The sequence below is a fragment of the Limanda limanda genome, chromosome 4 (assembly GCF_963576545.1).
Source record: "Limanda limanda chromosome 4, fLimLim1.1, whole genome shotgun sequence".
In the NCBI taxonomy this organism is placed as follows: domain Eukaryota; kingdom Metazoa; phylum Chordata; class Actinopteri; order Pleuronectiformes; family Pleuronectidae; genus Limanda; species Limanda limanda.
The window spans coordinates 28,354,139-28,379,256 of record NC_083639.1 but is presented as its reverse complement, the minus strand read 5'-3'; the positions used below and the strand labels follow the sequence as shown (position 1 = coordinate 28,379,256).

At 40.7% G+C, this 25,118-nt stretch overlaps 1 protein-coding gene across 1 annotated transcript in view; it reads right to left on the bottom strand.

Moving 5' to 3' along the window:
- Nucleotides 1-4,846: 4,846 nt before the first annotated feature.
- The window catches only part of LOC132999385 (sodium- and chloride-dependent taurine transporter-like), a 36,935-nt gene continuing 16,663 nt past the window's right edge, over nt 4,847-25,118 (bottom strand). Inside the window, exons 4-15 of the mRNA XM_061069045.1 lie at nt 24,089-24,177; nt 22,765-22,910; nt 22,308-22,440; nt 20,780-20,914; nt 20,475-20,578; nt 20,253-20,377; nt 17,506-17,618; nt 16,486-16,623; nt 13,744-13,846; nt 12,714-12,814; nt 12,330-12,500; nt 4,847-10,883 (exon numbers count right to left, since the gene is read on the bottom strand). Coding sequence (XP_060925028.1) covers nt 10,728-10,883; nt 12,330-12,500; nt 12,714-12,814; nt 13,744-13,846; nt 16,486-16,623; nt 17,506-17,618; nt 20,253-20,377; nt 20,475-20,578; nt 20,780-20,914; nt 22,308-22,440; nt 22,765-22,910; nt 24,089-24,177 — 1,514 coding nt within the window. The 3' untranslated portion in view covers nt 4,847-10,727. The remainder of the gene's footprint in view (nt 10,884-12,329; nt 12,501-12,713; nt 12,815-13,743; nt 13,847-16,485; nt 16,624-17,505; nt 17,619-20,252; nt 20,378-20,474; nt 20,579-20,779; nt 20,915-22,307; nt 22,441-22,764; nt 22,911-24,088; nt 24,178-25,118) is intronic.

The window sequence follows — 25,118 nt, the reverse complement described above, 5'->3', positions numbered from 1 at the left end:
GTTTGTGGTCAGTCATACTCCCTATGCATTTCCTGGGGTCAAAGGTCAGTTCAAAGCCAAACCCAGAATCGTAACACACAAATCATATTGTGATTTTATTTAACGTAATTTCATGTTTACAGTTGAATGGTTGAGATTCCCCCTCCCCCCCTTTAATATCCACACATCCCCACTGAATCCACTGTCTAACGAAGAGGATTCCATTTTCTTGACCAGAGAATCAATCCTGGAGAGAAGATTTGAATTCCTCGTCTCTCAGAGTGACAGCGGCTCGCTGTGTTTCTACAACAAGTTGAGGTTTCTGTCGTATGGATTCTCATGTGCAGTCATTCATTCTCTAGAGAAGCAGGAGAAAAGATCACGATGCTGTTGTTTCCTTTCAGTTTGGTTTTTCTCTATAAGGGGAGGCCATACTGAAAATATAATATACAACTACACTATATTATATAATATATGATATAGTCAACTTACTGTTAAACTATTAAAAATGGTGGCTATAGGTAATGATCTTATAATATCTTATCTTATCGGAGCTCATGCATCTTGGAATTTATCAACTTGTCTACTTTGCAGTAAACAGCCCAGATAACTGATCTGAATTCATCTGATTTGCTCCATTTCACGTCAAATCACGTGAATCAATTCCCAAAGAACCACTGTGACTGTGTTTCTCAGAAAACTTTGCAGTTAACTTGGTCCTAAGCATCCGGTTGTTTAATTTTAACCATCTGGACGTTACTGTAAACATGAATTTATTTTTACACTGGACTTCCAGCAAACTGTCTGTACACAAAGAGGAAATGCTGCATATTTCCGAAAAGCACATTTTGGTGTCTCTGACTTTCTGTTGGTGTTTTCACTATTTGCTCCACATTTCTGATAATTAAATGTCAACATTTGGCATCACCGCTTTTTTTTGTATGTATTTGTTCATTTTACATAAAAATCATTATTGAAAAGATGTGTTGACAAGTGGCATCAAACTGTGTGTTACGATTCCGGATTGTGTTTCTTGTAATGTATGCGATGTGTTGACATTGTGGTTTGTTTGTTTTTTTCAGATTGTGTAAAGTTCTATTCTATGTAATATAGTATTTTTCTATGACGATATTACAGAAATTACAAAACAAACATTATGAAAAGGGAAAATAAAATGTATAACTTTGTCGTTGTTTGTCTTTTTCTTTTTCATTTTCTATGAAACAAAGCGTGTACTGCTATACTTCTCTTTTTGAGAAGAACGTGAGAAAAAAATGAAAGAATAAAATGTCTAATTTTATGACGGGGGTCTGTCGTTATTGCGATGAACATGTTGATAAAACAGTTTTAAGTTCCAATGTGTTTTTAGAGTTTTAAGTTCCAATGTGATTTAGATGAAAGGGATCTGTTTCATCAAATATGTCCCAATTGTTGTTTTCTTAACTCTTTATATTTTAATACTTTATATTTAAATACTTTATATTTACATTGGGGCGGGTGAGGGGTGTTCAGCTGCATCACACTTCACCACTAGATGTCACAACATTCTACACACTGGACCTTTAAATCTGTGATTAAAATGCACGTTAGTGAGGGAAGGACACATTTTGATATGAAGTAGTTTTCCATCCGTATTTCAGAAACTTAGATAGGAACCAACTTTAAGTTGTGTTCCCTTAGTTCCATAAAATGTCAGCGCATTGGACATAATAATCACAGATTGTACATTTCTGCCACTTACATCTACACTGCAGCTTCTCACCTGTAAACAACAGGATCCAGACTTTTTTGCATTATATTTAGAGATTGTCCTGAATATGTTGCTGCGTGATAGAGACACGACATTACTGTCTTATGTGCACTTCTTATAAAGCAACGTGTGTCTCTTCATGTGTGTGAATGGAGCCTCTTTGTGTGTTTCTGTGTGTAGCTTGTGGCTTTTCTCCATTTTCTTGTGTATACTGGACTTTACATTCTGCCTCTGCTGACTTAATTATGCCCGAGAGCCAACTGTTACATAACCGGTCCAGCACACACAGCTCACATACTGACGCACACACACACACGCAACAACACATGTTAAAGTAATTTAATACCCAATGCACACACACACATACCAGTATGCACTTCATAATCCTCCCAACATTAACACAAACCATTAGATCACAGATTGTTATCATGATTCCACCAGCAGCTGGAAAGTGACTTCATGTGGGTTCAGGCGTTAGAACTCCAAGAAACCTTCAAACACACAAAACGACCGACTTCCTCCAACAACTACACAACGACCGGTCCACAGGCGACACATGATTGTGTGATTAGGCAACACAAACCCCTTCTGTACCAAACTGAAGCGGGTTTTTCAAGCTGCTCTTTAACATGACCATTTAATTTTATTCAATCAAACTTTACAGTTACTGGTGTTTTCAAGTAAATAAGGTGATTTATACTGTTTCTTTTCGTACAACAATTCAGCTAAAAAATATTCATGAGGTTAGTCTTTAAAGTATTTGTGTTTTGCACTAATTACGACTTAACATTTGAAATTTTAATATTGTATTGTACCTTTTCTCCTCCATTTACTTGTATCTATTCATCTATTTTTTTATTTAGATCATTTTTGTCTTTCGTACCAAACAGTAATTATTTCAGGTGGAACTAACAGCAGCAGGTTTATTGTGGGTTTCTGTACAGTGAGGGTGGAACTGAGGGGAAAACCCAAACCTCACATGGAGCTGAGCTACAGTTACCAGCGACTGATCCGAGGAGGAGACGGGGGTGGACACGTCCGCTGGGAATAAAACTGGCAAAATTAGAAAACATGTTCGTTCACATGTGTCCCTGAAGGAATAGAAAACTGGTCGCGTTTGGTTCTCTCACCATCTTTAGCCACTCTCCCATTTCCTGTTCCTCTTCTGTTTTTTTTACTGTAGAACAAAAGCGAAAGCACAAGAAAACACGTTTCGTTTTTTCCACTTTGCGTCGATGCCAGAGAACTGTCATGAAGATGAATTGCAAACCAAAGATTCTCAGCGGCGACGTCTATTCTCGGAGCTGGCGAGGCAGAGAATGGAAATGTCAGCAGCGTGCTTCTGTCTTAGAGTGAAAGATATTTAAAGCTCCGGCCACAGAAACACAACAGCAGTTTTCCTCTTGTTCAAAACCACAACCACCGTCTGAGCTCCTGCAGAAATCTGAGGTCAAACATAATCAATAACCACAAGAATCACATCTGAATTCATTTTTATACGTCTGTGGGAAACAATTATAAATCGCAACAGTAATAATGACGGAGGATTAGTGACCGGATTCCTGCGGAGCTTTCTGACGACTTGAGAATCAACACAGCGTTTTAAACGAGTGTTTAATGTTGCTCTGTAAATACTTTCCTGGGAATCGTCAGGTTTAATGTGACCCTGCAGATATTCAGGGAAAATACAATTAGCTGTGTTGAGTACACACGTCTGAGCCTTTACTTCCTTGTTGTGTAACGGATGTTGGGCTCAAAAAAAGATTCCATAATAAACCTGGTTTTTAGAACACACAGCTTAATCATGGGCGGGGGGGTCCGGGCTTGTGTGTATAGATTCTCCTCTTGTTTTCGCTGGTGAGGTTAGATGGTGATTTCTGTTTTGGTGTATTTCTGTTTGGGCACACTGGATTTATTTGGCTCAGGTTCTTTGGGTTGTTCTGCCGAAACAAAGCCAAGACAAACCTCGAACTCTGGAGAAACAGTATTTAAAAGATGATCACATGAACAGCACGTGGAATAAGAGTTGACTCTAAAAGGAGAGAGTCTGGAGGCTGCTGGGGTCTGAAGACGCTGCAACGAGGAAGACAATCGCAGACCTGGATCCACCTGGGCAATAATATAAATCAACCAATCAGTGATCTATAAAATATGTCAAAGCATATATAAAAGTATGTCCAGTGGGGATTTGGGCTGGGACAAAAACCTTGACCGAGTTTCAGTTTACAATTTCTGGAAATGATAAAGAGAAATATGTCAATTCTGAGAAAAAGAGAAATGTTCTGCGAAGGAAATGTTTGTGCAACTTTATGTTTCAATGAACTAACCTCAGTTCTGGATCTGCTCCAGAATGATGTGGAAATCTGTCCAATAGCTTATGTGTAATCTTGCTCACAAATAAAACACTTACACAAGACTCCAATATGTAGCTGGGATGTTTAAATACACAAACCTATAGCAAGTATCAGTTGTGTAACAGCCAGCAACAACTGTGCAGGCTTTAAAGTTATGATAACAAACAGCTGCACCAATGTAATTCAGTGCCATAATAACCATGTTCATATTAATGAGGCAGGTTATCATTATAGTTTTATTGTTATTGTCTTGTAGCAGAATTCAGTGAATGTGCTGCTGCAGCTTTGTGTTTGTCGACGTAGATTCAATCTATTAAAGACTCTGAAGGATTAAGAGTTTATGTTGTCAAAGGTATTTTAGAACAAAGTAAACTCAGTTGAATGAAACGAGTGAACATGTGCACGTGTAAATAAAGGATCCTGCCAAAAAGAGAAAGGAAAATCTAAGAGTAGATAATATTAAAATGTGATCTTGGTTTCAATCATAATAAACAAGATAATCTGTTATAACTTCATATCTGTATAAAATGTATTATTTCCGGTTGTGTGGCTTTCTTGAACAAATCAACACAAACACTGAATATAATAGTGTTTTACTGCAATTTAACATTTTTAATAGTTTGCATCTCCGACTTTAGGATTAGAGTTTATTTTGTTATCATTCACATGTCCACTGTTTGTGTGTCTGTGTGTATGTTTGCGTGTGTGAGAAACGATCATCCAAACAAATAATTCAATATCCAAACAATAAAAACTCGACTCATTTTCTGAAGACAAATTTTTTATTAAGAAATAAAAAAAAGTTTTACACCTTTGCAAAACCTGTTCAAACACATTTTTTTTTTCCTTCTTTTTTTTTCTAGCTCACAGGTCGGCCATAGAAATAAAAAATAAAACCTTTCAAATTCTTTTAAAAATGTTTTTTCCTTCACCAAGGATTTAAAAAAAACATTTTCCCCATGTACATTCTCAAAAAGGAAGGGCTGGTATTCGGTATAATGCAGGAGAGACTGAGGCGTCGTCGTTGGAGACCACGCTCAGAATGAGGATGGGGGGGTGGGGGAGGATGAGCAGGACTCCATTTCCCAGAGGCCTTAGCGCTGAGATTGCCGTCATTCAAGCAAGTAAAAGGAGAAAACGTGATTCAAATATTGTTTTCTCCGAATTTCAAACCAAAGAACTAAGATGATCTTGGCATTAAGGATGATTTTGTTTCCATATTTCTAATAAGAACAACTTTAGTGATAAAAGCAGATGTGTCAGCACATCTGTATGATTACATGACATGTCAGGAACAAACAGCCAGACTCCAGCCTCTGCTGATGAGTTGAAAAGCTGAAATCCAGCCGTTGTCGTAGAGTTTCCTGATAAAGTTCTCTGGTGGACGAGAGTCGAATTCAGATAGAAAACGTCTGAATGAGCTGAATGTAGAACTTGCATAAAAAGAAAAGACCACGTTTGATAAAGTGTAATCTGTGTTTTATTGGATTTGCCGCTTTTGCTTTTCCAAAAGCAGCCAAATTTATTCCTCCAAGGGTCCATCACAAGCGGATTGGAAACGAGAGCCATATAAGGACGTGTTCGACTCTGCAGACGTCCGATGGGTCTCAGATTATGGAGTCGTGAACTTTGGTGGTGACATGTTTTTGGAAAGCTGCCTGATGTTCAGCAACAAAGCAGTAATGAGATTCAAGTGATGAGTATTAGAGCCAAAAGGGAAAAATACCGGACTTCTCAAGAACAAAGTTGTAAATTTACAAGAAAGAAACTGTGTAATGTCGCTGGAAAAACAGAATAAATTTACGACTTAGTCTCTATAAATAGTCTCTTTTGTGGAGAATTGATTTTGTAGTTTCTCAAGAGAGAAGTGAGCTCGAATTTCCTTTAATGATTATTTCCTGATATAGTTTTTTGCTTTATTAGTGCAATAATTTTGCTTTTTTTCTCATTAAACTAGAACTTTATTCTTGTAAATTTACAACTTTTTCACTTGATATTTTAACAGTTTGTCAAATTATGACTTTTTCTTGAAATATAAGTTTTTCCTAAATAAGTTATTTTAAAAAATGCATTAAACAATGACTTTGTTCTCATAATTTAAATAGTTGTGTGTGTTATATTACAACTTTATTCTAAATTCTTCTCGTAATTACTATTTCTCACTAAATTTTTCGTGTAAATTTACATATTTTTATTCTGATATGATATGACTATCATCAATATCTCAGACATTTTTCCTTCGAGTGCATCTAATACTCTAGAACTGAGATAAGCTTAGTGGCAGTGTCCTACCCCTCAGACTCTCTACTTTATTCTCAGTGCGTTTCAAACCACGTGATCTTTGATGGAAAAGTGGTTTAGTTCAGTTTCACACTGCAGAGCATTTTGGTTGGATTTATTATGGAACCCGAAGATTTAAAACAAATATTTTCTTCAAAGAGTTCACAGGTTTTTATCTTACGTCTAAGGTAAGTGCCACCTTTAGAAAAGAAATAAAAAATAAACAGCAAGAAAAATAAAAGTTTTCTACAAAGTATTGCACATCACAAATTGTAGCTTTTTCTGTTTGTTTGTTTTTGATTGATAGTTCTACAAGTTAGTCGGATGACAGAGGTTCAAATACACTATATTTGGAATAAAAAAGGCAAAACGTGACAGACACACAATCAAAAACTAAAATAAAACAAGAAACTGCTCGATTCAACACAAAAAACAAATCAATACAAATAAAAAGTCATAAGTAATTATTTTCTTAACCTTAAAAAATAAATCTTCAGAAACTTTTACATTCACCCGCAGGTGACGTTCACATTTCAACATTCGGCGGTAAAAACTTGTGCATCGCTAATGCTTCAATTCTCTTGCAAATTCATTAACTCTGAGAAAACAAGTCAGTTAGCTTAGGTTCATTGGTTTTACGTAGGCTAACTGATGGGAAGTGTAAAAAGGCAGAGGGACATGTACAAACTGTAAATATACACAGACAGGCTGAAGAAACCAATACATGACTGCATGAATCACTACTTCTGGTTCATGGTTTCACCAAAAAGGAGAAGGATCTTAGCACTGGGGGAGGGGGGGCGGGGCTGCAGGATGAGAACAGTTTAAATTAATTTGTGGGTCTGTTATTTAAAGTCTACACAATTTTTAACAAACTTTTTGAGATGCATGAAAGAATCTCAGTAAAAAATCAAAAGGTAATTCCTTGCATGAATTGTTTAAAAGTTCCTAAAGTTTGAAGTTTTTGAAGGAAGGAGCTGACAGATTTTTTTTACATCAGCTACGTTTCAGCAAATATCTTTAAACCTGCAGGTGGAGGCTGACGTGGTGACGGGGGGAAAAAAGAAGCGATGGGAAATATTTGCAGCTGAAACAAAGTGCCACATTTGGAGGTTGTGTGTGTCGTGGGAACTTTCACAAACTCACACAATCTGTGCTAAGAGCCTTCAGGGGAACGGAGAACCAGGTCTGTACAAAAGAATAAAAGCTGTGAATGTGTATTCAAACGGGAGCTCCGCCGTACAAAGAACAACTCATATAGGAAAAAAAGCTTGTCACTGTATGAAAATAGATGTGTGCTGCGGATTTGGTCTCACAAATCCCTTTTAATGATATGAACTACTAGAAATTGAATAAACTTTTTTCTTACTAACACTAGATAGATTAAACATGAAAACAGGCCCTGGTCGTACAATCACGTCTGATGTTTGATTCCTGCATGTGACAGCGGATGGTGACGTGGTTGAGGGAGAGCGGATGAAGTTGAGGTGTCGACAGTATTCAGATATTTGTACGTCAGTGAGAACCCTGAATAAAAAGATGGCAGTGTTTTCTTCTTCTTCTTCTTCTTCTTCTTTTTGGCCTCATCACTCAATATGAAGTCCAAATTATACAAGTAAGGTGCAATTAAAAACTCACTTTGATTCACTCCCACTGTATTTTTGCCTTTGACTCTGGATAAAATAGGCAGTTAAGGTGTGATTTTTTTTTTTCTTTCCCGTTCTGACTCAACGGCCTTTCGATCTGGATGAAAACATTATATTCCACTGCTACCGTTTTAAATTTCAGCTTTTCGTCTCCCACAGTTTGACGTCTAATATATATATATATATATTTTTTTTTTTTGGGATGCTGGGATAATAAAAGCACGACAGAAAAAGGTCCTGAGTGGATGGTCGCTGGTCACACAAACACATTGGAAACCCCTCGGTACACGAGACATATTTAAAATGAAAGCGACAGTTGTTCCCGTCGCACATCGTCTAGTTTGAGTTGTCAATGGTTCACATTGTCGATATTATGGCCCCTTTGCTATTGTGAAGAATGTAAATGTAGTTTTAATTTTTCGTCTTTGTTTAAATAAAGATGATTTAAAAACAAAATAAAAACAAAATCAGCCAGAACAGAAGCAGACACTGTTCATGTGTCACAGGGCACATTCCTCTCCGGGTCCGGTGGCTGACGGAGTTCGGACGGAGCCGGGTTCAACGGCATCGACTGCTCAGTTCAATTTAGTTTTTCATGCATCGATATTCACCCAATTTCATCCAAATAGTAAAAAGTACTGTCCACGATTTAATATCTTTTGACCTTAGAATTGATATTCGAGCAGTTTGGGCTCCTGGTTTGAATCCGGAGCCCAATGACGAGCTGTAACCGTGGCAACACGGTCAAACTCCGTCGGCCAGCGGCTCCGATTGGTCAGCTGCCTCCTCTCTCGTGTCTGGACAGGAGTTTGGCACTCAGACGAGTCGGCAGGCTGACACTGGCTGATCTGCTGGGAGGCGTCGCCCAACCAGTGGCTCGACGCCGCAAGTCGCAGCGTCGGTGACGTGTTGGTTCTAACCACTGGTTCCAGTGCCTGTACGTGTGTCTGGCTGATTCATCCAACTTAAATACTGTCACCTTGTATTTACAGAAGAGGAAAAGCTATATAAACCCCCCCGACAACTACAAACTTACAGATGGAGCCATTGTAGGAGTCCCATTTTTTTTTTGTGTACATTAAACTGCTCGTTAATTTATCCCGCGAGGAGAAACTATCTGGTAAGGATCAGTTTACGTTGTTTTAAAACTTCACCACGAGGACTGTACTACAATGGCTGCCACTGTAAATGTATGATTTGTATAATAGCTTCGTATTTTCACCAGATGAAAGAAGTATTCCTTCTCCTATGTAAAACTACAGCAATAATCATCATCAATAGTGAATACCAATAACATTATAGTCTTAATAATAATAAAAAAACAAAAAAATCTCTAAACATTGACAGAGGAAAAAACTAATAATAATGTCACTTCCTCTGTAGAAAACAAAGTAAATCCAATCCAAACTCGTAAGCCAAGAAGCCTAGTGCAGTCCCTAATGTACTGTAAACTGGTCTAGGACAGAGAAAGATAGATAGAGAGATAGATATAGATAGACTGATTAGCTACTACTGTACAGTACGCCACAGACAACACACTCAAGGGTTCAACCTCCACACTTCAAATCCTTTCAGATACGTCCCCCCCCCCCCCCCCTATGCAGCGCAGGCTCAGTGCTTGTTTCTCTTGGACCCATAGATTACGGCTATGGAAGATGGGGGATATTTGTGCTAAGGTGCGTTTAGGAACTAGGGTCCTGCTTTGATAAGGGGCGTCGGCTATGGCAGTGTCAATTCTATATATATTTTTTTTTTTATTAGCTGCACCAGGCAATTATATTTAACGTCTCAATGCCCCAAAGGAACAAGAGCTGTTGGGCAAGTTGGTTGGAACCAATCCAGCTGGTCTGCGATTCCACGACAGGAAGGAGGCAGCGTGAGAGAAGAGTTCGACTTTGGTGGCGACAGCTTTGGATTTCTGCTCTTTAGCTTAGTTTAGTTTTGTTTTTTGCTGATACAGAAGTTACGGATACCAGACTTTAATTCGAAACAATGATTTTTGACATTTACGTAAGTTTGGTCGTGTTCCTGATCGGTAGAATTTTGCCTTTCGCAGACGAACAAAGTTTCAACTTCTACCATTATACCCAAATACCTCCAATAGATAATAAACATGACTTCAGTTGCACCTGCAGTGCCTCGATCTCCTGTTCAAAAAGCCGAAAGCTGAACCCAATGGCACCTATGCTCAGTCAGAAAAGTCTGTATTTGTTAATCCATGATAAGTGTAGATAACATTTTTCATATAGTGGCTGCAAAAGCCCGTTTTGATTCAAAGACTCGATAACCACCTTCTTCCTTCTTTTAGAACAATGGCTTATTTTCTGCAAAAGTAGCTGTTGGACCAAATGGAAATCCACCAGCGTATCACTGCGCCTTTAAATAAGACAACTGTGGGACGATTCGTGGTCACATGAATATTTAAAATAAAATACAAAAAATAACAAAAAAAATAACAAAAAACAGCGTCTGAGTATTTCAGAAATAGATTTGAAATGTGATCGCTACCCTCTCGTTAAAACCACCAACAGCAAACTACTTCCGATGTACTCCTAAAAGATTTGAAACTGGAACTTTTTTTTTCTCCTAAAAACCCTTATCAGTCCACCAGACAGACAGATAGACAGATAGACAGAGAAGCTAGCTAGCTTTAGAAGCATTTCAGAGGACAGGAGAGGAGAGGAGAGCGATCTCATGGAGAGCCTCCGCCTCATTTTTTTACATCATCGTTTCTACGATGGTGTGGGTGGGGGCCTTCAGGAGGCCCTTGTTCCCATTGGGATCCAGTGGGTAGGTGAGCTCCTTGGGGCCGCGGTGGTCTGCGGGACGGGAGCTGGCGCCGCCGCGAACCGGGGCAGCCACCGCCTTGATCCTCTGCAGGAGGGAAGGAGAGAGGACGAAGGGATGGGAAGGGTAGATTGAAGGAAAGAGGGAAGGAGTGACAAAAGTATTAATGAAGAGACATTGAAGGAAACAAATGAGCAAGAGTCCAGAATATAAAATAAACTAGAAGATGGGACAGAGAACATGAAAAAAACCTAGATGTGTTTTTAAAAGCTGGTCTTGAAACAAGCAGATATAAGCAAAATAAGTATAATCGGTGCTTGAATTGCAAATCTGAAGTAAATATTAAAGTCTGTGGATCCTCCTAACTAGGGCTGCTCGATTATGGAAAAAAATCATAATCACGATTATTTTGGACAAAAACTAAATCACGATTATTCAAACGATTATTAATATGTGCCCTTATTTTTTTTAATGACTAACCGGAAGTACCAGTCACTTCCGGTTCCGGTAAACACCGATTACGGCTGCCTGTCTTATTCCTCCGTGAAACCATGCAGGATATCGGTGCCTTGTTATTCAAACCCTTAATGATGGCAACATTCTCCATAAAAACACTTTGTAACTGAGAACTACTACAAGCACAGAGAGAGAGAGAGAGAGAGAAAGAGGGGTGGGGTGGGGCTATGAGGACCATCATCATCATTTACCCCCGAACCCCGACATTGAACGGGTTCCATACAACAACAAGCGGAGAATCGCGAGCTGACCCGCGAGGGTCCGGTGAGAACAGCCGGCGGCTGCGCGCTGGAGAATAGACGCTGTGTGCTGCTGCTGCTCGGATTCGAAGAGTCGATCACACGGGGCTGCCCTCCCTCTGCCATTTTCCACTCGCGCTGTTTTTTAAATACCTCCGGTCACCACACACACAACTCGCCTCCTTCACTTCACAGCTGCTTGAGAGTGAGTGCCGGTCAGCGGGGCCGGGCTGAATGCTTTGGGGGAGGGACTGAATTGCGCATGCGCGTCTCTTTCGAAAAAAAAAGTCAAATAATCGTTTCAACTCGATTATAGTAGTTTGGAGATCGTTTGACCCAATAATCGTAATCACGACTATATTTCGATTAATTGAGCAGCCCTACTCCTAACAGTCACTACAAGAAATCTTTTGAGGATTTATTTCATGGTCACGCCTCTTAAGCGGTATTTCATGCCCAGTTCAAGGTAAGATTCAACAAGCTGATTAAGACGTGTGGTGATATTCAGTTCTAATCGGTCACGTTGGTTTGGCAAATACTTTTTACAGTGCACACGCCTGTAATCGGACAAACACAAACTCGGTGCAGCTTTGAGTTCAGGTGGAGGACAGTTACTTTTCTCTCGGGCTCAGACGGGTTGAAAATTCAGCCAAAGCCGCTCTGCGACAAAAGGCTCAGCGGGACTTGAAGAAAACTAAAGTAAATCCTCAAGAAACTCTGTGCACGAGCCTTCAGGCGCCGTGCGAATCAGCGAGGGAGCGATAACACAAGCACCCACCTCGATGAGCGGCCCGTCAGACTGAATGATCTTGATGACAACCACCATGGGGATGCAGATCATAGAAGCCAGGGCCAGAGTCCAACCGAGTCCAATGGCGCCGTCAGGATACTCGTAGACCTTGTTATAGGTCAATGGCTTGTATTTGACCAAGGAGAAAACAAAGCAGCCCTGAGGAGGAAAAGGAAAAGTTCATTTACAGCAGATACACTTCAGACAACTTCAAATTTGAAGTGATTTGTCTCTTTAAGACGAGTGTGAAGAGGAATGAAGAAAGACCGTGATGACACAAGAACAAGTTTCAGGAAGCGGAAAATGTCTTAGAATAAAAAAGAGGAAGAGGTCGGACTCTAGCCATGCGAAAAGCAAAAGAAGAGCTCTTACCATACACAGTGTAGGAGTGATGTAAGACCAGCTCCATTTCATCCATGGATTTGGTCTGTAGCCAATCATGTCCTCAATCGCATCGTAGAAATTATCAGCGCCTGCGGAGACAGACAAAACCAATTATCTCTCCTCCTGAGAAGAACTCGCTCAGCAGCAGAATGTGCCAGGAAGTTAAATAGGAAAAGCAATATTATGTGTGAGGCACATTTTAATTTGAAAGTTCTTTAAACAGGACATAGAAGAGTTATTATTCCAAACTGGTTTTTGATTTAACTTCACAGAGGACAGACACATTTTCTCTCTTTCAATTAAAAAGTGTTGAATAGTTTGTTGTGGTGAAATAATCTATCGTAGAATAAGGAGAGTCTCTTTGTGACCGTGCAAAAAAATATAGTGTCGCGATATATACATTTTTGTGATTCTTCAATAAACTATCGAAGATAAAGTTGCTTGATCTGCTTCCTCTTGGTAAGTCGAGGCAAGAAGATGATACCACTTCTGTCCAGCAGATGGCAGTACACGTCATCTGATGTCTTGCGAAATGACATTTCAGAAAAAAGAAACGCAGGCCGAGAAAGCAGAAAATACTCGATGATACAACCTGCACCTCGACATCTTAAATCCGAAGTTTGGAATAAGATATTACGTTTTTTTTATTGTTTTCTAATGGCACTAGCTTAATGAGCAAGAACAAGGATAACAACTATAAACAAAAGTGTTTCGTGATGTGCGTTGTTTTTGGAAATATAAATCATATTATATAAAGTGTTTGGTAGAGAATCTTCAGCTTTTTCACCACAGTCTAGTGATTAAAAAGAAAAAATTATATCAAATTGTGATACTACTCGTCACCAGAGTATCGTGATAGCATTGACTCGGGAGAAAGGTTCTTCGTCCTTTCGAGTGCACGGCCGAGTGAGTGTCAAATTCAGTACAGATATTACAAGATAATATCTCAGGGGCATCAGGCTCCTGTGCACTGCAGGAAATTAAAAAAATAAAGATATTAAAGAGGGATGTTACTCACCATAAACCCAGGCAACAGCAATACATTCAAAGAATGCCACCCACAGAAGGCACACACCGCTCGCTGCATAGTAATCAAACAGCTGGAAAACATACATGCCACCCTGCAGAGAGACAAAGGGACAGAAAGACGGCTTTAAAATACTGTTCAGAAAATGTCCTGTTTTATAAAATCACACTAGAACAACTGTGTAGGATCTATAAGCTTCTGTTACACAGAGGTTAACTGCAGGAGACAGGTGTAGCACTAAGCTACAGAAATACACACACAATTGTTTAAGTATCATGTGAGTATTTAAATATGTGGCGTAGAGACACAGATATAAAAGGGACATAGATATAAAAGGGACATAGATACAAATAGACAGAGATATAAAGAGACAGAGAAACAAAGACACAGAGATACAAAGAGATATATTAAGACAGAGAAACAAAGACACAGAGATACAAAGAGATATATTAAGACAGAACATGACCGGCAGACATGTCGGCACGTGAGAAGACAACTGCCTCCGAGTGTGTGTGTGTGTGTGTGTGTGTGTGTGTGTGTGTGTGTGTGTGTGTGTGTGTGTGTGTGTGTGTGTGTGTGTGTGTGTGTGTGTGTGTGTGTGTGTGTGTGTGTGTGTGTGTGTGTGTGTGTGTGTGTGTGTGTGTGTGTGTGTGTGTGTGTGTGTGTGTGTGTGTGTGTGTGTGTGTGTGTGTGTGTGTGTGTGTGTGTGTGTGTGTGTGTGTGTGTGTGTGTGTGTGTGTGTGTGTGTGTCCAGGGTGATAACTGCTTTAACAGTCATGGGAATCCTAAACTTAAACCAGGCCACGGCAGCCATAAAAAGATGTTGTCATGGGAACGACAGAGAGGAAGAGAGAGAGAGGGAGGGAGGGAGGGAGGCGGGGCAGAAAATAGAATGACAGAGAGAAGGTTACACGTTGTGTGAGAAGAGAAATTAAGGCTGGAAGGGGGGGGTGGGTGGGTTTGGGAGGTCGGAGGAGGAGGAGAAAGAGAGTGACGATATATATTCTGGTCGTCAAGGAGACAGAGGATGGAAGGTGCATGTGAGATTAGATCTGGAGACACGGGATGCACAATGAATAAACATGGATTCAAAAGGTCTCATTTGCTTTTTTTTATCATCATAAATTATTTGAGTGTTTCCGGTCTGAATGTTGGTTTTCACCGGGACGAGCATGCAGGGACCGGGGCTGATGGATATTTCACATTTCTGTTCTAGGAGAGACATTAAAAAGAGGAACCGACAGAAACAGTAACAACGTCTAAACAAAGAGCAGCACGGTACTGAATTGATGTTATATATAAAGACATCCAGATAGAGATTAGGGGTATCTACAGAACGTACAATGCTAACCAGCTAGCGGTTTGCCCTCTTCACAGAGAGAGAGAGGAGCAGCAGAGATTCACAGCTGAGGAGGTTCCACTTTTCATTTCATCTTGTGATTGGGTTGAAAACCACAAATTTGTTGCCTCCTTTGTGTGTGAAATAGGAATTTTGACAATTGGCCAGTTCTTCATATTCATAACTTATTCATCATTTTCAGATGAATACACGGCACGCAGAGATGGAAAAATCCACTTTTTAAAAAAGGCTTCAAGCGCCTTGCAGGTAATGTGACGGCTTATTAGCTCAGACAAATGCACTGTGGTTTCATGAAGTCGTTTTTGTTTCCTGCTGAACACGACGCCCAGAAACTCAAATAGGGCAGAAACTATAGAACATCCATTTCTCTGTGTTTTGGCTTTTTTCTTAGCGCATGTGCAAGATACCGAAACAAGAAACGATAGGGGTGGTGAAGCTTTCCAGCGTGGATGAACATAGACGTAATGTGTGTGACGATTTGTGATGTTGAATAAGACTGATAATGACATAACTGTAAAATCAAACATAATCTGATTGATCACATTTAGCTCAAAACACAGATGGATTAAGCAAAGTTCAAAACTCCCAGCGTCAATAGAGCTTTTCTTCTTGCAGACTTTGCTACGACTTCTTATATCGTGAAACTCTCCGGCGTAGCAGAGGAAACAGGGCGACACTGTGTCGACGCTCGACAAAGACACAGCAGATCTGCACAGGATCGAGTCCCGGAGAGATAATGACGACCGCACTTTGTTTGGGAGGTCAGTGATGAAAAGAGTCTGCTGCTACAGAGCAGGTTCTGTCAGGATGAGGCATCACAATGATGCGTCTGTATTATTCAAGAGAGGATAAATGTCACTGACTTGCTTTGTGAGTCACAAAGGAGAAGAGAAAAGACAAAAAACGTCAAGAAAAAGGTATGAGGAGTAAAACGCGTTCATAGAAGAGAAGAGGAGAAGAGGTCAGGACAGATGAGGAAGAGGAGTTCAGGCCGAAGAGGGGAGGTGGAAAGGAACGGCAGGATGAGAAGGATGGGAAAAAATAAGGATGGGAAAATCATCGGAAAACAGACAGAAATAGACGTTTTGGAAAAGCTAAGTCAGCTCTGGAGAATCTATTTATACTGGAGGAGGGAAGGGAAGTTCTCATGACTTGACAGTATAAATAGCCGACTGTCGTCTCCCCGGGGACGAACACTAATAGCCGGCTGAACGCTGGTGCTACTGGTGAACGGAGCTTTGGGCCAGAGCCGATAAATGAGGTCAGGAGCCACAATATGTACGTGCAATTGACAGTGGCTACTGGAGACAAGCTGGTAGTTTCCAGAATGTGAAACTCACAGGTAACAGTCTATATCATTCACAACATCTCACCTTGGTAACCATGGTGAGTCCAAGCAGGTAGCTGATGCTGCAGATGATAGCGATGAAGATCTCTCTGCGGTAACCCTTCCTTAGGAAGGACGGATACAGATCCACCAGTGAAGTGATCTGCCCTTCCACCTCCACAAACTGCAGGGACACACAGGTGGAGTCACATCAACAACAAGAAAATGACTATCGATGTTAAATGTTCATACCTTCATTTGTTTGTGTAACTTTAAAATTTTTACAGGTATGTGTACAATTTACAAGTATTGCAATTTAACTTCTATTTCTTGTTTGCTGGAGAAACCTACATGTGAGTTTAATTTAAGAATCTTTAGTCATAATCGTTACTTCCACCAGAGGAGGTTATGTTTTCACCCTCTTCTATTGGTCTATTTGCATGAATTACATGAAAACTACTAAATGGATTTACATGAAATTTGTCACCAACCCATTATAGTTCAGTGCAGAACCAGGATGTTATTCCCCTTTCTTTAACATTAGAAGTAAGTTGGGTTTTGTTTATCTTGTATTACGATTACAGGGTGTAATGCATGGATCATGTGAGTGTGAGCAATAAAATATGAAATATGACTCAACTGAGAGGCATTCTAGTTAATTCCGTGAGAGTCAACTGATCACCCATCAACCCCCCCCCCCCTTTCCAGGAAGTGTGTGCATGCTGTTTCCAACGCAGGCACGTGAGGGTCAGTGTGACACGTGTGTGAATTCTCACAATGCTTAGTTCCTGCAATTCATTCCAGATCAAAATAGAAATACGGACCTGGTGAATTTAAATAATGGTTTTATGAGACTTTGGCGAAAGTATTAGCTCGACTTAGTGCTGTAATGGTTTCGAATGAATTCTGTTTTTAATCCACGTTAAAGAATTAGTTTTGTCTCTGGGTGCATTAGTGCTTCCTCGCACATTAGTGTAAGAGTCTTGCTAACGGGCGCCTCAACAGTTCCAGCTTTTTTAAATCACACCTTCTTCAACATCTCCACAGCTGGGACGTCTCTGCTCACCTGACTGTCGAGACCAAGCAGCAGCAGCATGACGAAGAAGAGCACGGCCCAGACTGTAGGGAAAGGCATCATGGTGACAGCCTTGGGGTAGGCGATGAACGCCAGGCCTGGACCTGCAGAGGAGAGGGTGGGGGGGGAGGAGGCGGGGTGAGAGCAGAGAGAGGGGCATGGGGGGAGGCGACATTAGTATCATGTGATGAGCTCATCTGATCTGCGTCCATGTCGGAAGAAAAGCCCCAAACACATGGCGACGCAGAACCAGATATGAATGCACGTGATAACAAACCTACAAACTTCAAAAAGATGTTTGTGTTTATGTGTCTTTATGCAAGTGTGTTGTGTGTGTGTTGTGTATTAATATCAAACTAGGTGTCGTTACATCAAGTGTATCTGATCTGACTCATCTTTACTTACCTCTTAACTCCTGGGAAACAAGCTACTTGTGACATTAATGACGTTTTTTTATTAACACATGACGTCATTTCACATTAAAACCTTAAAAACATGGAACGTCATAATAAGAAGGAGAACAGATCAATAACAGGAACACATCAACAATAACAAACATGTCGAGTATAATCTGTAATGTCATTTTTTTGTGAGTATAGTTAAGTCATGAGAAATTCGTAAAGCAACCTATATATTGCATATATGTATATATACACAGTTGTGTGGCGTTAAGTTACCAAAAACAATAACAATAAAAATAAAAAAAGAGCGTAAACCTCTGGGAACAATGCAGCAATTACGTGTAAAATTTAACCTGATGAAGAAAGGCACGAGTCCCTTCTCCAGGCAGCTGAGAGCCTTTCCCACGGAGACCATCATCTGCTCAGAGAAGGTGATTCAAGTGCTTCTTTCTTAGTTTCTCACTCTTTAGTGTGTAAGTGCGTCAACACACACGTCACTCAAGTCATTTTACATTCCTGGCTGAATAAAGCATGTTCCTCTCTGTGATGAATGCAAAATGACTGAAACAAAACAGCAGCAAATGCAGTCTGTGATGTGGGAATAAAGAGCAAAACCTTTTTGCTTTTCGAGGGTCTAATTTGATGTTCAACCAACAAGTCCAGAAACAAGGAAGAAGCCGGAACAGCAAAACAGAATTGCAGCTGATAGCAGGATATGCAAATGTGTTCCGTGTTTTTTTTTTGTCGTGAGTATGACAGGGCATCCAACCAAACACCGCGATGACTCCGGAAAAAAGTACTTCCAACCTCCAACTGCACAAGCAGAACGGTAATCAAGAGATTTAATAAAGAGTATAACTCAGGGGACAGGATCCACATCTGTTTGATTATTCATTGTTCCACTCTACTAAAAAAAAAGGATTCTAAAACTTTCTTCGTCTTTCTTTTCTTTTAAGTACATTCTGGAGTTAACAGGAGCTATAGCATGGGTGCACAGCCACACTCTATCCTCTGTGTATTCACTCAGTATATTCCCTCATGCACTCTTCTATCAGATACATCGGAATCAAGCAGTCGCGGTTAAGGCTGACTTGCCTGTGATGTTCCTTTGATGTTTTGCTTACCTGTCAAAGCCTAATGGCCCGAGTACGAACACTTATGGTGTTTCTGAAGGAGTTTAATCAACCTGCTGTTCTTTGACTCGTATAGTTTCTCAATTACTGGATTCTATGTTGTCCGTGAGCCAGGGATGTAAAACACATCTGCTCTAACCCCAAAATCAACCAAATAGCCCTCACTATGTTGATATTGGACAATTCCAAAAACCCAACCAGACTGATTGACCTTGGGTTTCTTAAAAGTACTCGGAAGCTGAAATTATCTTCGTTCTGTCGTTAGCATAAAGATCCAAGCTCTCAATTTGTGTCCAACCAGATTCTTAATATCTTCAGCAAGTAATGGAGGAATGTGTCACAGAAAACAGAGTAAAAATAAGTTTCCAAGAAGTATCGGCTGTTATTTATAGTTTGTTTGAGCGTGACTTGTAATTCTTAAGACTAAAGATTTCTCAAGAAAATCCCCTTTTCATCTGCTTAGGGATCTGGAAAAACCAGCATGAATAATTTCTCTTATGGTTTTCTTGGAAAACCGGGCAAAGTCCACAGTAAACAAAGTTGCACTGTTATTAGGCTTCAGCAATTCTGTACATTGTATAAATACTGCAGATCTATGGAAGAGATGATGGCACTAAGAACCACATCTCACTCTCCAGGTTACAATCAATACAAAAATAGAGGCGCTGAGGGACAGTCTCTTCTTCCTTAGGCAAAGTGTTGAGTAGCTCATATTTCCAGTGTGTCTTTGTGATTGAGCTATGGTATTTATTGGCTGTGGACCCTCACACACATTGCAAGCTTGGCAGAAACTACTAACACTGAAATAAATAAGTTACAACAATGGTCATGGCAGTTTGTCACGTGTAGACAAGGAACATCTCGGAAAAACCAAACTCTAGCACACTGGCACAAGAGGTACTGTTGTTTAAGCCCTAGTCCATCAAACTTCCTCAACTCGGTGCGATGATACAGGTTTCCTCCCATTCTGCGTTTGTCAAGGAGTGTTTGATTGCGGAAACTTCCATATTCAGATGCCGTCATTTGTAATTAAATCGGGGAATCCTTTGGATTCCAAATTACAATTGAATTTGGAATTAAAACGTATTGGCTAATTCTCTTTTTGGGTTTCGTTGCTGTTTTTTCCTTTATATTCACTGTTGTTTAATTTGTTAACCAGGAAGCAGCGCCCACCATCACTGCCGCCTTTACAGAACCCTCGTACCTGACTCTGCCACCTCAGCAATGTCCACCCCTTGCTCTTGTGCCATGAAGCCCAGGACGGAAAATATTGCGAAGCCAGACACAAAACTGGTACCACTGTTGAGGGCTCCCAGCAGCAAACAGTCCCTATGTCACACATATGTCATGAGGAGGATTTGTTAATGAACACACAAGGATCCCCTCTCCCCTACAGCTAAGCCCCTCACTGAAACTAGCACCTCACCTGTAGCAGTTGTATTTGTACTTGTTGTAGCTCCCCAAGGAAGTCATGGCGCCCAGACAGATGGCGTAGGAAAAGAAGATCTGGGTGCCGGCGTCAATCCACACCTGCCAAACGGGAAGAGAGGGAGGAGAGAGAGAAAGGCTGAGGCCACTGGATGAGGTGGGAACACAGGAGCATGATCCATGTGAAGAGAGGCTCCAACGAGCCAACTGAACACACGCTAACTGTAGCGAATCCGTAGCCTATGCAAATCGATAAAAACTGCCCAAAGACTGATGTCACTTAGGATGAGCAAGGGCACCAACCTCTGGGTCCTTCAGGCGTTCCAGGTCCGGGTACAGGTAGAACCTGATGCCGGCTGAAGCACCTGGCAGTGTCACGCCACGGATCAACAGCACGATGAGCATGACGAACGGGAAGGTGGCGGTGATGTAGACCACCTGAGGGAGATCACAGAAACAGAAACAGAAAAGGTCACGTTAGGAAAACACTCCACAGCCTCTTGTTAGTATTCTGGAGGAGTTCTGTTCATAGAGCTCGAGTGTCTGCTCTGCCTCTTCCAATGACAAGGATGTTAATTTGTTATCCGGCCCCTGAGATAACATCTTTGGTTTCATTACACAGAATTATGCCTGATAAATATTTGAATTTATTTCTGTATTATGACAGGAGCAGACCGCTGGCTGCCAGTTTAATCAATAGCGGTGTATCGGTATCTGTTCTATGGAAAGCAGTGACCACACTTGGCCTTGCAGGAGTCTTTATTACCAGAGTTACAACATGTGGCTACCAGAAAGCATAAATCCAACCAGACCAATTAGAGTGTTGAGGCTATAAAAAGAGTCTGGGATTGATTGAGCTGCTTCTGGTCTCAGGGCGAAATGTTGTTGTTGTAGCAGCAACAACAAACCAAGGTCTTAAATGTCGTGTGAGCTATTAATCCTGCAATACTCCTACAAACTGGGATCATCAGATGAGCCAGTTTCTTTCCGAGTAAATACTTAACCAAAATAATTACTACGCTGATGTCAAATTTGAGCTAATCACAGATACATCATCACGTTTGGTCGATTCCTGTACAAAAACATTTATGGGTTTTTGATCAAGCCAAAGTGTTTTATGTTGAAAACAGTAAACGCTGACATTTAATCATATTTTTGGAACTCTAGAACATAAATACAAACAGTTAAGTGTCGTAATTGTCAGATATTACAAAGAATACTTGCTTAGTAAGGACCTAGACCCTCTGATGGTTGTTATTTTTATGCTCATTTTGACAAGATTCCTCTTTGCTGGCAACTCAACCTCAAGTCCTGCCAATTTTTTTTACCTCAACTACATCACCAGCCTAACAGAGCTAGCATCTTGTGACAAAATGTTTTCTCTACTAATTTTAACGCTGACCCGATCGGCATCAACACCGAGAGAATAGTCTGATGTTGAACATGACAAAAGGTTTGTGATCCGTTGATGCTCAAACGCAGAATGACAAATACTTCCCTGTTCCATTTCTAAACCTTTTCAGTTTCACAAGATGAATAAACTTCTTCATACTAAGTTTGGGAAACGGTCAGACAACATTGCATAGAATACAACTGCAACTCCCTTGGCCTTGAAAAAAAAAAGGAAAGTGCCCTGGGCTTGAACAGAGCACGTCATTGTTCTCCTGGTCATGTGGGCATTTCTCTATCAGTGGTTTCTGCATCAGTATGATACATTAACAGTGGACGAGTCAGTTCTCGGACTTTTTGAGTTCAGCAGGTTCAAGAGGAATCTTACAACACGACTGGTAATACATAACAGTACATGTAATATATATATATATTGATGTACCTTGCCAGTGGACTTGACTCCCTTCCAGATGCAGAAGAAGCAGATGACCCAGACGAGCAGTAAACACAAAGCCAGGTCCCATTTAATAGGACCAATATCTTCTATACCATTGCTGATACCCAGCACGTTACGTCTGTGGAACAAAAAGGGAAAGTTTTAAAAAGACACATTTGATAGATTCACTTATGTAAATGATTACATTACTAATGTTTCAGCTACTTTCTGTGTCCTGGAGACAGAGGAATTGACTTTGGCAGGTTTCACCAAACACGCATCCCACTATAGATTTGATAAATATTTAACATGTGTAGCCTGAGGGCTTTGGCATTTTCCTCTAATACAAATGTGTGGAGGTGCAGACATTAGTCAAAGGCAACTCCACACCTGTCACATGTGAAACGATATGAAGAGTAAATGTGATTTAATGAGCATGTGTGCACGCTCGTGTGTAACTTACTCCCAGAACTCAGTGACGGGGGAGGTGAAGTTGGTGATGTTGGAGGCCAGCCAGAAGGTTTTGTTCTTGCGGAAGGTGTCCTCGATGCAGCGGTCGGTGTTCCAGGGCTGATTGCACTTGGCCCAGGGCAGCTCCGGCTGGAAACACTGAAATGGACAAAGAACAATTCACATTAGTCATCACTCACTAGGCTGCTGTGGTTGTTTTTTTCTTACACATAGGTCACTTAAAAAAAAACTGGGGTTTTCTTAAAAATGCCTCTTATTTCTAACCCATACAAGTTTCAGTATAAATTTGGGGAAGATGCTATGCAGTTGGAGAACAGAGGCTATGATTTCAAGGGTTTGATTTAAAAGAGCGAATTTAAAGTCATATTTTTCATCTAAACCACTGCACATAGATCTCGGACTGAATTTGAATAAGAAAGCTTCAAACTGTTTATTTTTTCAGGCCAAGTTTAATTAAACTTTGCAGAAAACTACAATTTTCATTCAGTTTCACTTGGAACACGTTAAAACCAGTGAAACCTAACCTTATTTGTGCAACTATAGTTATTTTTCTGTTTCATGGTAGTTTGGATCTATCTCCTTTTCTTTTTTAAATGTTCCAGTTTACCCTAGTGTGCGTAACGATGACATGTGATATTACTGTCAGCAGGATGAACAAGTAAAACAATTTATAGCATTTATATTTAATAAGCAGTGACAGATTTGTATCTTGTTTGCGTTGGCAAGATTCCCGACGCGGCAACACACACCTACACAAACGTTAAGTCAACACACAGCTCGATTCATCTTGGCACACAAAGGACCACGTGCAAAACAGGAACACATTCCTAAAGCATAAGGATAGGTTTGTTCGAACAGATCAAGGAGAAATTACTAATTTGTCATCCCATTATCTGCTGGAGCTGTCAGTCTCCCAGTTAATGACGGACTGCGTCTGTTGATCATTTCCTCAGGCAGGAAATGTAGGAAGGTTTTTTACTCACGGTGGGAGATTCACTTTCTTTAGCTGATCCTGATCCTGATACTGCCAGTATTAAGTCCAAATAACATAATGAATATTCATGGTCTCTAGCAGGGCCGGGTCTAGACAGGCATGTATGAGGGGGCAGCCACAAATCTTGAGGGGGCATTGTGCTTTATTATATTATTATTATTATAAATTGGGATTTAGTTTGAGGGGGCACAACATTTATTTGAGGGGGCCAGGCCCCCTCTTGCCCCTGCCTAGACCCGGCCCTGGTCTCTAGAATACAAGCTGTGAACGAAAGGAGTAAAAGAAAAAGAAGTTGCCATCAGTCATTTCTCTCTAATCCCACCTGGAACAGGTAGTAGAGACCCCAGGCCAGGATGACGATGTAGTAGATGTTCAGCAGGGAAACGATCACAACAGAGGCATAACCGATACCTGCAGAGAGAGAGAGGGGGGGGGGGGTTAAGATGATGATACAGGAGGACGTCAACAGTCTGGTGACAAGGTGAAAAGGTCAAGAGAACTGAGTCATTAATACTGTGCTTGGAAAAAAACCAATGTGGACGTTGTTTAAAATAAGAAACTGGGGCTTGAACGTGACAGAACTTTGTCTTCATGGCCTCAGTGAACGACTTTTTGAACTTCCTCTCAAAAGAGGTTCACTTCTTTTCTTTGTCAACTGTTGAGCCTCGGCTTGTTGCGTGAAGCGAGGAAGCTTTTCATAGACATGTGGTGAGCGGCCATAGAACAGGATGTGAGAGCAGTCGCCTCATAATGAAACGAGTGTCACATTTCAGGAAACTCAGAACACACACGTGATGTTCGGGGGGGTGAAAGTGATGCACGTTCATGTGGAGTGTATCCTGTTGTGAGAGACAGTCTGCTATGGACTTTATTTTTCTTTCTGCCGCCATTAAAAAAAAGGAGGTTGACTAAAATATAAAGTCAGATGCACGAGATGAACCGGGGTCTTTCAAAAAGGTGTCAAGAGAAAAGCTTTCTACAAAGCAGCAGTCACATCCTGACTCCGTGCAGATGAGACACCGTGATAGAGGCGTTACTTCCTGTTCTGACTGATTTCTCTTTTTCTGTTATGTTCAGGAAACACTTTTGTGCACGTTGCTCACACTGGAGAAGCCCGTGTTTGAAATGGAGTGTCAGCGAGCTGTAAATCCAAATGTCTCTTCCTTTTTTTTAAAAACAGCTCGGGTCGGCCGATAAAAAAACCATGTTTTAGTTTTTTAACCTTCAGTGGTGTCAGTACTGGAGCTGGTGGTAAACACAAGATTAAGGCTGAGTGTGTGAGTGTGTGTGTGTGTATGTGTGTGTGTTCTTATGTTCCTACTACACAAGGTTATGAAGATAAGAAAATCCTC